This window comes from Nipponia nippon, unplaced genomic scaffold (assembly GCF_047370975.1).
Source record: "Nipponia nippon isolate SJK-2023a ecotype South Korea unplaced genomic scaffold, ASM4737097v1 scaffold_9, whole genome shotgun sequence".
In the NCBI taxonomy this organism is placed as follows: domain Eukaryota; kingdom Metazoa; phylum Chordata; class Aves; order Pelecaniformes; family Threskiornithidae; genus Nipponia; species Nipponia nippon.
In genome coordinates this window covers 38,490,836-38,503,906 of record NW_028262413.1, presented here as the reverse complement: position 1 = coordinate 38,503,906, position 13,071 = coordinate 38,490,836, and the positions used below count along the sequence as shown (strand labels likewise).

At 46.3% G+C, this 13,071-nt stretch overlaps 1 protein-coding gene across 1 annotated transcript in view; it reads left to right on the top strand.

Annotated features, from left to right (window-relative positions):
* The first annotated feature begins 1,169 nt into the window (after positions 1–1,169).
* HDGFL3 (HDGF like 3) overlaps positions 1,170–13,071 on the top strand; it is a 39,384-nt gene continuing 27,482 nt past the window's right edge. Inside the window, exon 1 of the mRNA XM_087744061.1 lies at positions 1,170–1,619. Coding sequence (XP_087600187.1) covers positions 1,536–1,619 — 84 coding nt within the window. The 5' untranslated portion in view covers positions 1,170–1,535. The remainder of the gene's footprint in view (positions 1,620–13,071) is intronic.

Genomic DNA, 13,071 nt, shown 5'->3' with positions numbered 1-13,071 from the left:
GGTGCTTTCCTTGGGACTCAGAGAAGCACCCAGCCAGAGCTGCCTCCCTAAACCCCGAGGGGATAGTTGCTGTCCTGCATGGGGGAATGGTGGCGGAGCCCACTGCTGCAGTCTCAGACAAACCTGCAGAAAAATCTTTCCTAAAGTTTTCTGCTTGTAGCCCAGCTTGCAGGTTCCATTCTAGTTTTGCTCCTCTTCAGTATAATAAATGTCAATAATAATCGATTTCTGAACATTACAACTTAACTGGTAACAACATGGTGAAAACAGCAACATCTGGGGTTTGGATCTGTGAGTCCCCAGGGCTTCCCTTCCAGAGAGGAGCATGTTTGTAACAACTGGCATCATCTGGCAGGAGCCAGGTCCCAAACACCCCCCCGAGGGGAAGCCCTTGTGCATTTAAGCAGATCCCAGGTCCTTATGGCTGTGGGGGTTTTTGAGTTCCAGGCTGAGAAGGAAGGTGGAAGGGTTGGCAGCGGGGAAGAGGCTGGGTACAGAAATTGGGAAAACCCTGTGCCCTGGAGCCAGGCCCTCAGCCCGGGGCCTGCCTGGGGCTGGGTGTGTGGCCACAGGGGGAGGGCCGGGGTAAAGCCCGGGGTCCGCAGGCACCCCCGGGGGCAGGCAGCCCCGGGGCAGGGGAGGCCTGCTGACAGGGTGGGTGCCGGTGGCACTGGGGGGCCGAGGCACCTTGAGGAGCCGATCCACGCAGGGGCCTGGGCCTCCATGAGAAGCGGGGACAGGGCACCCCCAGGCCCACAGGCCGGGAGCCTCTGGCCAGGGGAACTGGGGGGCCCTGCTGCAAAAATCCGCCGGGCTCGGCCGGCTCCTCGCCGCCCAGCCTCCATGTCGGGCGCGCATAAAGAACCATGTCATGCTTCAGCTGGGAAGGAAGGGCCGGGAGGGACTGGAGCCGCTCTCTGCTCTCCTATTTTCATAGAAACCGATCTGTGTACCTAGAAAATAACAGGAAGGGAAAGCGCGGGGGGAGGCGCGGGCGGGGGGGATAAGAAGATCCTGTTTTCGGTCGCTGCCCGAGGAGTAATTCGGAGGAGACGGCTCCATATTCCCGGGGCCGCGGCGGCTGCGGCGGGGATGGAGCGGGCGGCGCGGGCGGCGTAGCCAGCTCGCAAGGGGGGGCCGCGGGCAGCGCCGCGCCCGCCCGCCGCCGCGGGGTGAGGGCTCCCCGGCCGCCCCCGCCCGGCCAGGCGCCCCGCCGCCAGCCGGCTCCCTGGTACCGGGGGCTGCTGGGGTTGTGTCCAAGGCCTCCCCCTCCCCCGCGTACACACTCACACACACAGACACACACACTCACACTCACACACGCACACCCCATCTCCTCCTGCCGCCGCCGCCGCCGCCGCCGCCGCCAGAGAGACCGGGGATTGCCCGCGGCCCGGCCCCGCTCCCGGCTGCGCCCCGTGCCCGGGCGCATCGCACCCGGCGGGGGCTCGCCCGGCTGCCCCCGGGGCGGCGTGTGCGGGGCGGGGGGTGTGGGAGGGCGGGGGGACACACGGCGGCTCCCGCGGCGGCTCCCGATGGCTCGTCCGCGGCCCCGAGAGTACAAGGCTGGAGACCTGGTGTTCGCCAAAATGAAGGGGTACCCGCACTGGCCGGCCCGGGTGAGTACCGCGGCGGGGGCGCCCGGCCCCGGCCCCGCGCCGCCGCCCCCCTCGCCCTCCCGCCGGGCGGGCAGCGGCCGGGCCGCGGTGAGCCTCCGCCGGAGGCCCCGGCCCCGGCCCCGCCGGACGGGGGGCCGCGGTGCGCGCCCACCCCGTTATTATTGTGCATCTTTTCTTTGATCTGCGGATTTCTCCCCGGCCCCCCGGGAGGAGGAGGAGGAGGAGGAGGAGGAGGGAGGGAGGGGGGCGAGCGCGGGCTGTACCTGGGCTGTTATCGCGGGGAGGAGGCTCGGGGAGCCGGCAGCCCTGCCCGCATGACAACGATGCTGTTTATTATACGCCCTCCCTCTCCCCGGCCCCCCGGCTGCCCCGGGGGGCAGAGGGGCCCCCAGCTCCCCGGCGCCTGGGGCAGGGCAGGGCGGCCGCCTCCCCCGGGCCCAGCGCGGCCCGGGGCCCGGGCGGGGGACAAGGCCTCGGGCCGGGCCTGGGGACGTGTGTGGGGAAGGGGCACGGCCCGGGGCAGGGCCGGGTCTGGAGGGGGCATGTGGGGATGGGGCGAGGCCTGGTGGCACGCAGGGGAAGGGGCCGAGGCCCAGAGACAGGCTGCGGTCGTCCCCGGGTGGCAGGCGTGTGGAGAGGCCGGCGGGTAGGGCGCCGGTGGGAGCGGGAGGCATGGCTTGGTGTGGAGAGGTTGGGTGAGGTGAAGCAGGGCCTGGCTCTGAGGTGTGGTGGTGTCCGTACAGGGTGCTGGCGTCCCTGCTGCTCAGCTGCCACCCCTCCGTACGCAGGCTTTCTGGGTGCCGGGCCTCCCGCTTTATTTTGTGTTTTACTGGGTTGACTTTCTTTCATAGTCCTTTGTCATTTTCTGGTTTACGCCGCCGTGATATAACTTAGGTGGAAAAGCATCGTGGGCATTTGGCAGTCAAATAAGCGCCCCATTGTATTTCAACATCCATTTTTGGTGCCGCTACAATACCGCAGAGCGGAGCTTTCTCCGGGGGTTCTGGTACCATGGCATACTTAGGCGGCCTGTCCCTTCCCTCCTTTTTGGTCACTGTTGTGTAAACTCCCTCTGTGACACGTGTTGTGTGAACTCATCGGCAGGCATCAACCAGTGAGAGTCTGTATTTACTTGTCTTCTCCAGCCTTACCAGGACAATTGGGTAGTGCTTCATGCCATCGTTTTCTAGTCAAGGGAAGTTGCTGATCTTTATAAGATAATGAAGTGTTGTACGCAACATGCAGGAAAACATAGATGGGCAGGATAAAGGTGGACTGATGTTTAGCATTACCCTTGACAAGAAAGCCCAGGAAAAGGATGGGTGTGAGTGGTGGGAAGTGAATTGAAAGGTGCCCTGGGTATAACGGAGGAAGCAGGAGAAGTGGTGTTGAACAGCGGACACCGTACAAGGAGGGAAGGCCACCACCACAGGCTTAAGCAAAGGTTGGTGAAGAAAGAATAGTGAGAGGGTGCTAAATATCTAGAAGCATGTAAATAAGGTGGTGCATTCAATTATTTTGGCAGACTAGGCTAAAATTAGCATGCAAAAGGCCGAACTTAATCAACACTGGGTTGCGGTTTTGTTATTCTATCGTTATACAGGTTAGTGGATATACTACCTAGAAAATGGCAATTTATGTCAGCCGAACAGCGTGATCCACTGAAAATTGACTTCTTTCCTGCCTCTGTCATGGTTTAATTGAAAATTTTAATGTGAACAGTTGAGACCACTACCACGTTGAAGCATGTTAATCCCTTTCCTTTTTGAGCCTTTGTAAAACTCCATTTGTTTACCCAGAAGCAGAACAGGGTCTTTTGTTTTAATGGTGTTTTCTTTCCTTTAAAAAAATTGTTATATGGTATGGAGCTGCTCACAGCCTTTGACTGGGTGTCTAAAGAGGTATCTGAATGGCAATAGTATCCATCTATAGTGTACATCTTCACTAGGAAAAAATAGGTGCACTGTTAACATAACTTACTTCCTTTGTGCAAACTAACAGGATGTAAAGTTCAAGTGAAGACAAAGCAGTCTCTAGTTTTAAGATGACTTAGCAAGCGGAGGTAGAAACTGTAGAGAGCCCCAAGTCTACCATCGGGTAGGAAGAGAGCAGTCAGGGTAGGGGAGCATTGGTACTGGGTTTTGGTTCACCCGAGTGAAAGAGGCACAGAGCATGCTCCTGTAGCACGTGATGCAGTTACATACAACTTCACGTTAGATCAGGCTGATGTCTCCCTGAACCTAACGTATTGCTCGTGAAAAATACAGTTCATGCCATCTTTACTAGGACTTTTCTTCATCTTGCTTGCCAAGTTTTGCCTGATGCACACTTCCTTAAGAAGAGGAAAAACCTAGTGAGGACACTAGTCTTTATTTTGTTTCCCAGAAAACATTGTTATATACAAATAAGAAGAAAAGAAGTATTTGAGTTGAGACTGCAACTCGGATACTCTGATTAACGGAATGCCTTTTATCCAGGGGATTTGCTTGTTTCCAGATCCTTGAGTGCTTGCTACCTACTTCTTTATTCATTATGCAATTAGAGTGTTTGATCTTTGTATTTGTATGTAAAAACTTACATATTTCATGCTAATATACTAGCTTAATAATATGAGTAACAATACATTTAAATGGCAGTGTTACTGCCCCTACCGAATGGTGTTTTGCATCTCTGAGACCTTTGGCATGAATTTTCTGCCTGGGGACAGACTTCTTAAACTGTGTGTAATAAACCTGAGAAGCGTTAAAGCAGGACAGAAGGACTGCCTAGCCTTTAATGAAACACACAGACATAACTGGCCTGGCTCAGAATCAACCATATATTTTTGTGTGCATGGGTAGTGTCATACAGAAAATCTAACTCAGATCCCAGAAGCGGTCCAGCTGCGGTAGTGCAGATCTGCACCTAGCTCAATTACTCTTGTCTCTCATTAGGTATAATGCTTGTGGGCTCAGCCAGCTCCACGTGGCACAACACTGCAGACATAGCCAGCATAGGCAGCAATCTCTAGTCCTACACCATTAGCTTTCCACCCCCTCTCTTCAGAGGTATGTTGATCTAGCGATCAGCAAGAACAAGACCGGCTAGCCTGACTTTCATCACTGTGAGTAAAGAGAGAGAAACCGTGAAGAAGGTGGCCAGATAGTGATGATACTCCCAGGGACCATTGAAAAATTTTGTCTAATAATTGATGGTGTGTTATCGCAGTCAAACTGCATTTAACATTTCTTTGTGGATTGGTGTAGAATTAATTTGAAAAGGACCAAACTTGCCAGCTTAGCCAAAACGGTAACGGCCAGTATATCTTATCTTTATATACCCTGTTAAAGTAGAATTGGTGAATAAAACCACTCTCTTCAAAAGATGCTTTTAGATACCTGGTGTCTGAAAAATGTCACTTAGGTCTTACTACCTGGAGGACCTGCTTTGCATTTTGGTATCACGTTTCCTTGGGCAAAGCCAAAATTTCCTGTAGCTTAACTGGAGGACAGTGAATAGGCTTAGGGTTTAGGCCCCAAGAATTGTATTGAAGCTTAATTAATAACAGTAGATAAAATACTGGCAGCAGCTTGGTCTAACACAGTTTTTATGTTAGCCTGTGATGTCAGTTGTCTTCAGATGCTCATCAAAAAGGCAGAATAAATACCAACTGGCCAGGTCATCAGTCGCTGTAATCCAACGAATAAGCAACTGTGTATGTAACCAGGGTGCATGCAAAAATAGAGGGAAGATGCTGTTGTGGTTAAAATACAGGAAATAAGGATTCAGTTCATTCTACATTTCATGAGTGGCCTTTGCCTTTGAAGCACCGCGTCTTGGTTCCCTGTTTGTAAAAGACAGTTAACAACACTTTTCACTTTAAAAAGGTGTTGTGGAGACAAAATCACTAACATTTATGAGTTGCTTGGCTACTGCTGTGACAGGAGCGGTATTAGCACACATAGTCAGAAAAATCTCTTTCTTCAGATACCCTAGTTTATCCAGGATAGGTGTCCTGGTTTATTGAGAAATTGCCCCTTGAATAGTCACTCAGATGAGATAAAAGGGAAAAACTAGTGGTAGATTCAGAAAGATCAATAACGGTGTTTGTTTTATGAGTGACCCTGAAGAAACAATAAGCACTTAGTTGCTGAAATTAGCTGCTGATTTAAAAATAGGAAGGAAGCTGTTAATGCAACTGTAGAGAGCGGAGGAAAAAGTCTGGAATGACCTCAATAAAATAAGAGCGTGCCCAAGTAAATGGCTGATGCCATTATTGAACAGAAATCTGGGATCATACAGCTGGGGAGACAAGAACCACATTTGGGTAAACACAGGTAGCTTCTGTAGGGGTGGTAAAGTTGATTTGGGACAATACAAAAGAGATCCAAGCAGGTAAGACAATGCATTTTAGTGTAAAACACATGGATGTTTAGAGCTGTTTAGAACGTTTTGTATTGGGAGGAGAATGCAGCCTTTAAAGTGACGGTGTCACACTAACTATTATGAAGGTGTATTTACTGTCTTGTGAAGGTGAATTCCCTATTTTCTGGACTCCTGTTTGTCTTGTCCAGTTCCTTTATTGCTACTCTGAATTAACACCTACTTGAACTCCAGATTTACTAGTTAGCTGACAATCCTCTTATGTGAGTATCACTGTTAAAAAGCATCTGCCAATAGCAATGGCAAAATTGTATTTGGGGCACTTTAATTATTAGAGTTGCAAATGGGTATGAAATTTTCAGTATATTGCTTAGAGTAATACATAGTAAATGCTGTGATTTTAATGGCAGCTAGTGTCTGTGGCAGGCTGAGCATCATAAATGTAAGGATTACATGATAATTTTTAGCTGAGTGTGTTTTTTCAGTATTGTTGACTATGTCCCCCATCCAGCAAGGCATGAAAGTAGGTACCTGAAAGTATGAACTAAAGTAATCCAAGGGAAGGGCTTAAAGGTAAGCTTATGCTTAAAGACTTTGTTAGACTAGAGCCTAAAAAGGTAAGGCTAATAACACTATAGAGTGTAATATAATATTAGAGACTATTAAAAGAAATTACTACTACAGATTGACAGTATTCAAGAAGACTTTCAGTATCAATAAAAAAAATTAAAAATATATTGTTTGGACACCCCTACGCAGGCATTTTAGTAAATAAACCTCTCTCTTCCAGTTCAGTGAAGTATGGATGGAGCTAGTGTGGTGAAACGCTCGGTGTAGGACCAAGGCCCATGTTCTGACATAGTTTGGTGAAGTACAAGATACTTAACCAGGAACAACTTTGATCAGTTATAATTGCAAGTATGACAGCTTGGAAAAATCAAACTCTCAAACACATCACAGAAGAAAGATTCTACGTTTTAAGTGTTTGATATTTAAAACAGACCATTTGTTTTCTTATTAGTATAGGGATAAGGGAAGGTAGGTTTTACCTAGCAGGGTTTATCTTTTTTGGCAAAGAATGACAGACAAAAATCAGATTAGATCCAGAAAACTTCAAAGGGTCCATCAGAAATAGACAACAGATCTTTCTCTGTGTTTTTCTGCCAAAACCCAGTCTGCAGTCTTTTGAGCTTTTCTCCTTGGCCATTTGGGACCTGTCCAGTCCTTCACCATGTGCTTTTCTCCTTTTTCCCCTTTTGGTTGCTCTGTTTTATGACCTCACTTTTGCCGTGTTACTAAATATGAGTCTCCTGTGACTTCTCCTTTACCAACTCGGAGCTTCTTCCATCTCTCTCCCTCTTTAATTATGTACCTCACTCATACATCGCTCCTTGGAGATCTGCAAGCGATTTTTCATGGCAGGTCTCTGTTTGTTCCTTTCTGAGATCAGACACGACTTGCTAATCACTGCAAAGGTCTGTCTTAACCAAGGAACTAATGGTGAAGTCATGGCATCTTCAGGCAGCACTCCCATGACTTCTGCTCTGGTGCATCTGAAAAGAGCACATTTAAGGCAGTGAGTCCTTCATGGAACTGTTTTTACTTTCTAAACCTTCTGCACCGGGTTGACACATGTTGCTTAGATAGCATTTAAACTTTTATTTGCAGATATCTGGTCATATTTAGAGTAGGTGTGAGTGCCTTTTCAGTGACTTCATCAGGTCATTGAGTACTGTTTCCTTCATTTCCTAAAACAAAAACAACAAGGAGTGAAGTGTGAATTTTCCTAGTGTTTGGAAGGTGGGGAGCCTCAGCAGCTGATGGTCTTTCTCCATGTTCCTGCATTCTGCTTTAAGTGTGACTTAAAAACAGATTTCATCTGAGGATTGTAGCGTAAAAAGGAGTAATTTTTGTAGATAAAGTTGAACCATAGCTTACGGTAAAAGCTTTCCAGTTGCCCTTGTTTGGCAAATGAATCATTTCGGGGCAAGATGTTCTGTGTTTGTTGTTAGCGCAGACAGGGATATTTGGGAAACTTCTTTAAAATTCAGTTCTTTAAATCTCTCTCTTTTTTAATTATTTTAAATAACTAGCCCCAAATGTGCAAGTCTGATCTTTTTGTGTAAATGACAATAGATGAATATATCTTCTCCTGTAGTGTCACGATTTTAAGTCCAAATGAAGCTAACCCAGAATGAAGACAGTTGTATCAGAAGTTCTGAGGCAATAAGCAATTAAAGTTTTTCATACCCATACTGTACAGACTTTTTGTGAGATATTTTTCCTTGTCATTTTGAAGCCACTGAATAATTTTCATCAACTAATCTCATGGAAGTCATTGGATATATGTTTTGTCTGAAGGAAGGGTGCCCCTTTCAGTGAAATCTGTAGCCTGTCAAGTCAATCTGTATGTTCTTACTGCAAAGAGATATGAGAAATGTTAGTTTCCGTTACGTTAACTGACAGATCTCTTCTTTTTATTATTGTGTAAAGAACCTTTTAGGACCCCCAACTGGAATGAATTTTTTGTAAGCGTAGACAGCAAAATGAAGGCTGAGTTTTCAGTCTTAACTCTTCATTTCCTGATTTCCCCATCATAATAATGCATTAACGAGTCTTCCTGCATTTAGGGTAATAAAAATCTTGTAAGCAAGTGATTGCTGACAGTAAGTATATACAATTGTCATTTGAGGATAGATGAAAGGATTTCCTGATAATGCTGGAAAAGTGATGACAATGTAGAGAGCTTGGACATTTTAACTGTTTGAAATGGTGTTGTCTGAGCAGTAAAGACCTTTCCACTGTGTGCTGGAGAGGCATAAGGGAGAACGAGTCTGCCTGAGGCCTCTTAGTAATACTGTAATTCGTGTGATAAATATAGCAACAAACACTGGAAAGTAGCCTGTGTGGAGCAGGCAGGAAGAGGTTGTGGAGCCAGCTTTTTAAAGGTGTTAGCAATTAGCTGAACATCAGTACTTTGCTGTGTCTTTAGGTATCTTGGTACTTTTCAAGTCTTCCCCCTGTGTCATCTGTATCTCTGATCTCTACATACAATGGACGTGTGTGTGTGTGTATACACGTACCTGTTCTGTGCCTAGATATACACACCCCCATAGAAAAGACAGATGCTTAAAACATAGGCGTAGCACATTGCCATGGTAGCACATCACTTGACTCTGGACTCCAATAGAGGCAGCATCAACAGAGAAGGGCCCAGTAGTTTGGCTGAAGCACAACAGGAGCAAGTAGAATAAACAGTTATTTGAAAGATTCCAAGAAATATTTGGCAGACAAGTGAGTATCATCATGAGGTAAAGCTTCTAAAACTTAAAGAAGGAAACAGATCCTTGCTTCCTCCTCTTGGGAAGGTCTCTGCATTACTGGCTTTGCACATCTGAGATTGTTTCATTCATTTGTGTAACAGCCAGTTCTGAACTTGATACAGAAATTGGAAATAAACTGCAGATTCATTTCCAGTTTTCCTTCCTTCTACTCAGACTATTTGACATGACAGTCTTGATAATACTTACTTTTACCTAAAGGGTATATGAGACCTGGCTTTGGTGGGTTTTTGTTATTGTTGTTTTATATTAATTTTTTGTTCTAGAAAACAAAAAGGAGGTAAGAAATTTGAGTAAATACTACAGCATCTTAACAAAACAGTGAACTTCCTAGGTTATGACGTAGTTCCTGTCACCCCGTTCTGAAGTTCCCCATCCATCAAATGGTCTCAGGTCAACCCAAATATTATCCTTGGCATCACTGCTGCTCCAAAAAGACACATAATGTTCTTGAATTTCAGAAGGATTTAATCTCTGTCTCCTGGCCTTTTGTAAAGCCCTGCTGAAATCTGAAAATACCTTCAGAGTCAACATAAAGGGAGGAGATGACATTGTCCTGTGCTCCGGGTAGCCCAGAGTTAGAAGGGACAGGTGTCCATAGACTTTGGTCTCTGCCTTAGAAAAGTACATTTAAATCTCTTTCGGCTTTCCATTAGCAGACTGAAAGGGTAATTAGCATACATCTGTAGCCCTGAAAATGCAAACTGGAAACAACTGTTTATTTTGCCTTGCAGCAACGTGTAAAAAACCTAGAGAGAGGCTGTTTGCCAGCTCTAGTTTGGCTGCTTGAATAGAAGACATCATGTAACAAAAGAGGAAAAACAGGGCAAGGAACATCATACACCAAAGAATTTCTTTAAGACCATCAGTCAACAAAGCATCCTACATACAGCAGAATAAGTAGGGCCAGGGAGGAAGGAAAAAATGCCAGGCTGTAGGGACCTTACAGGTGTCACTGCGGTGTCACCGATGTCAACTAGGAAACACTGTGTCAGCCTTTAAAGTCGGTAACTTTGTACTCCTTGGGCTTGGAAAACACCTACCTCTGAAGCTACTTATAGTAGAAAGTAAAACCACACTGAAGCAATGAGTAGAAGAAACTGTAAGTCTGGGAGAGCTCGAGACACAATTGCACAATAATGCAAACCATTTCTGGGAATCAATCCCATATCAGGCTGGATTACTAAATGTACTAAATATAAGTACATATTGAAACTTAATAACAACATAGGGAGTGACCTTACAGAGATACGTAGCATCAGTCTGGAGATGCAATCCAGGTGGGAGAAGCAGCAAAGTACAGATAGAGGAGCAAATGCTATAGCTGCAAAGAACAATTCTGGAGTTACTGTCCTTCCCTTGATATGTTTATGCGTTTTGCATAGAAAGTCATTGGATACAAGCAGCTCTTTTTTGCTAGTTTTTCTTCAGCTCCACAAATCTTACATTTTACAGTGTTTGAGCCTCCGTGAAGGGGATACTGTGAACCCCTTCTTTTCATTCCTGGAGGACGGGGTATCTTCCTAAGCTGGAATCTCCTCCATTTGAAGAAAACAAGAATCCAGGTTTCTGTTCCTGGCTGTTACCCTAGTCCCTAACCTACTGTTTGGTAACTAGGAGGCAGTTGCTCCAGCTCCTCTTCCATGTATCCTTTGGGAAAACTTCAGATGTAGGGCACTTACGGTTCACCTTGTCTATGGCATGTATCAGTGTCTTCCCATTGCAGCAGCTGTGGGATGGAGGGGAAGGAGGAAAGCCCTGATGGGGTGGTGGTTAGACTAGCATGTGCCGTGGGTTGGCCACCCTGACAAAGCAGCATAAGATGATGCCAGAAGGCAGAGGACAGTGCCTCAAAAGGAGGTTTGTGTTCTTCCTTCTCTCAAGGAGTTTTGCCTTTCTCTTTCCTGCTGCTCGTGCAGAGACCATCCAAGCACAACAGCTAAGGCGGGCTCCAGAGCCAGCAGGCATGGAGGGGCGTGATTTGCACCCCACAGCAGAAGTGAGGCCGTCCATGCATGGCCTTCCTTCCTTGGGATATAATTTATTATTTGTTACTGTATGTAAATCAACCCCTCCGGCCCCATTGATTGCTTTTTGGTATGTGCGTTGACATAAATACCTGTGTATTTTTCTGTAACTTCCTTCAAGTTGTTACCAGCCTGTGCGGTGATGGCCTGCACAGGGCCGAAATAATTTTCCTGGGTGCGGCCGCACCACGTGAGGGTTGTCTCCCAGCTCCCTGGCAGGATGTGTGTTTGCATATGGGGATTTCTGCATATTGCCTTGACCTTTGCAGCACATTGGTTGTTCAAATGTAACTTGTGGTCCACTATTGGCTTCCCGTAGTATTGCTGCTTCCAGCTTTCTCTCTCTTAACGTTGCCAATCCTTTTTCCCAGATGTGTTAGGTTTTTCCTTTTGCAAACTAAATTTCGGTTTACTTGCAGCTCATATTTCTCAGAGACCCAGGACTCTGTGAGTCAGTTGTCATATTGGTTTTACCATCACTGGGTGTAGTGGAGTGACTACGTGTTTACACATGCATACATGTGAGCATAAAAGACTATCTTTGTCTTAATATTTGCAAAGGTTCCCAGCTTACTGTCCCAGATGCCTCTTCCAGAACATGGAAGAAGGTGTTAAGTGAGGCTGATCCTGGCAAGGAATACGCCTAAGCAAGGTATCTCATGCCAGGCACTCTGCCCTACTGTAGTGGCATCTTTTGTCATCTTTTTCTTAAACTAATTAGTTGCTAGTTGGTTTTCAGCCCAGATGTCACTGTTTCCATCTGAGCCAGTGTAAATTTCTATTTCTGTAAGGATTTCTTCAGACATTATTATCTGGAATCCAATTAGGTAGTGTTCATTCAGGATTAATCACATGTGGAAGTGTTTGCAGAATTGAGGTTCCTGTATTCTTACCAGCGTACTATTACCGCTGTGTTTCATTATCCTCCAGCAGGCACAGGCTCGGGCATTTCATGTGCTCTAGGAGTAGCCCTGCGCAGATCCGCTGCAGGGCTGGAGGCTTGCTGTCCTGGTTGTTACAGAACAGCGGAAGGAAGATGATACCTATCCCGTTAGTTTGCTCTCTAAAGACCATGTCCCAAAGGCAGCGAATGAGTTCAACTGCGTAAAGATTCCTCGATTTCAGTAAAACTGCTTACATGTGTGCTGCTGTGCCTGTAGAAACATAAAGTAGGACCACAGCCTAAGGGAGAAGGCAGACGTTCATGTTAAAAAAATAAAAAATAAAAGATGACATTCCTTACTGCAATGCCTCTCCAAATACCAGGGCTTTTGAAAGATATTAGTGGTGCAGCAAACTCAACAGATAATTCTTTCCGTATGGTGTCTGGATCAGGTGACTCACATATGTTCACATTTTCAGGTACCCCTTCTTGCTGCTTTTTACCAGGAGTTCTTTTTCAAAATCTTTCTCTTGTGCAAACTTTATTTTTCTTTGTCACAGTCAGTATTTCTATCACAGCTTTTAGAAGAAGGTAGCATAAAGTTATGAAGCCTCGTGGTTAGAATTTTAATTTCTGCAAAGGTATATCACCAGTAATAAGTTTGTTCTATCTGTTAATGTTTTGTTTTCTTTGCATTTATTTGAGGGACTCTGCTTCGGAGCTTTTTATTGTTGTTAAAGGAGGGGGTCAGTTTTCTGAGCAGGTTTTTTGAATTGGTACTTCTGGTAAAATGACAAGAATTCCTTGTTAAAAGATGAAAACAGATTAGAGAAGACACA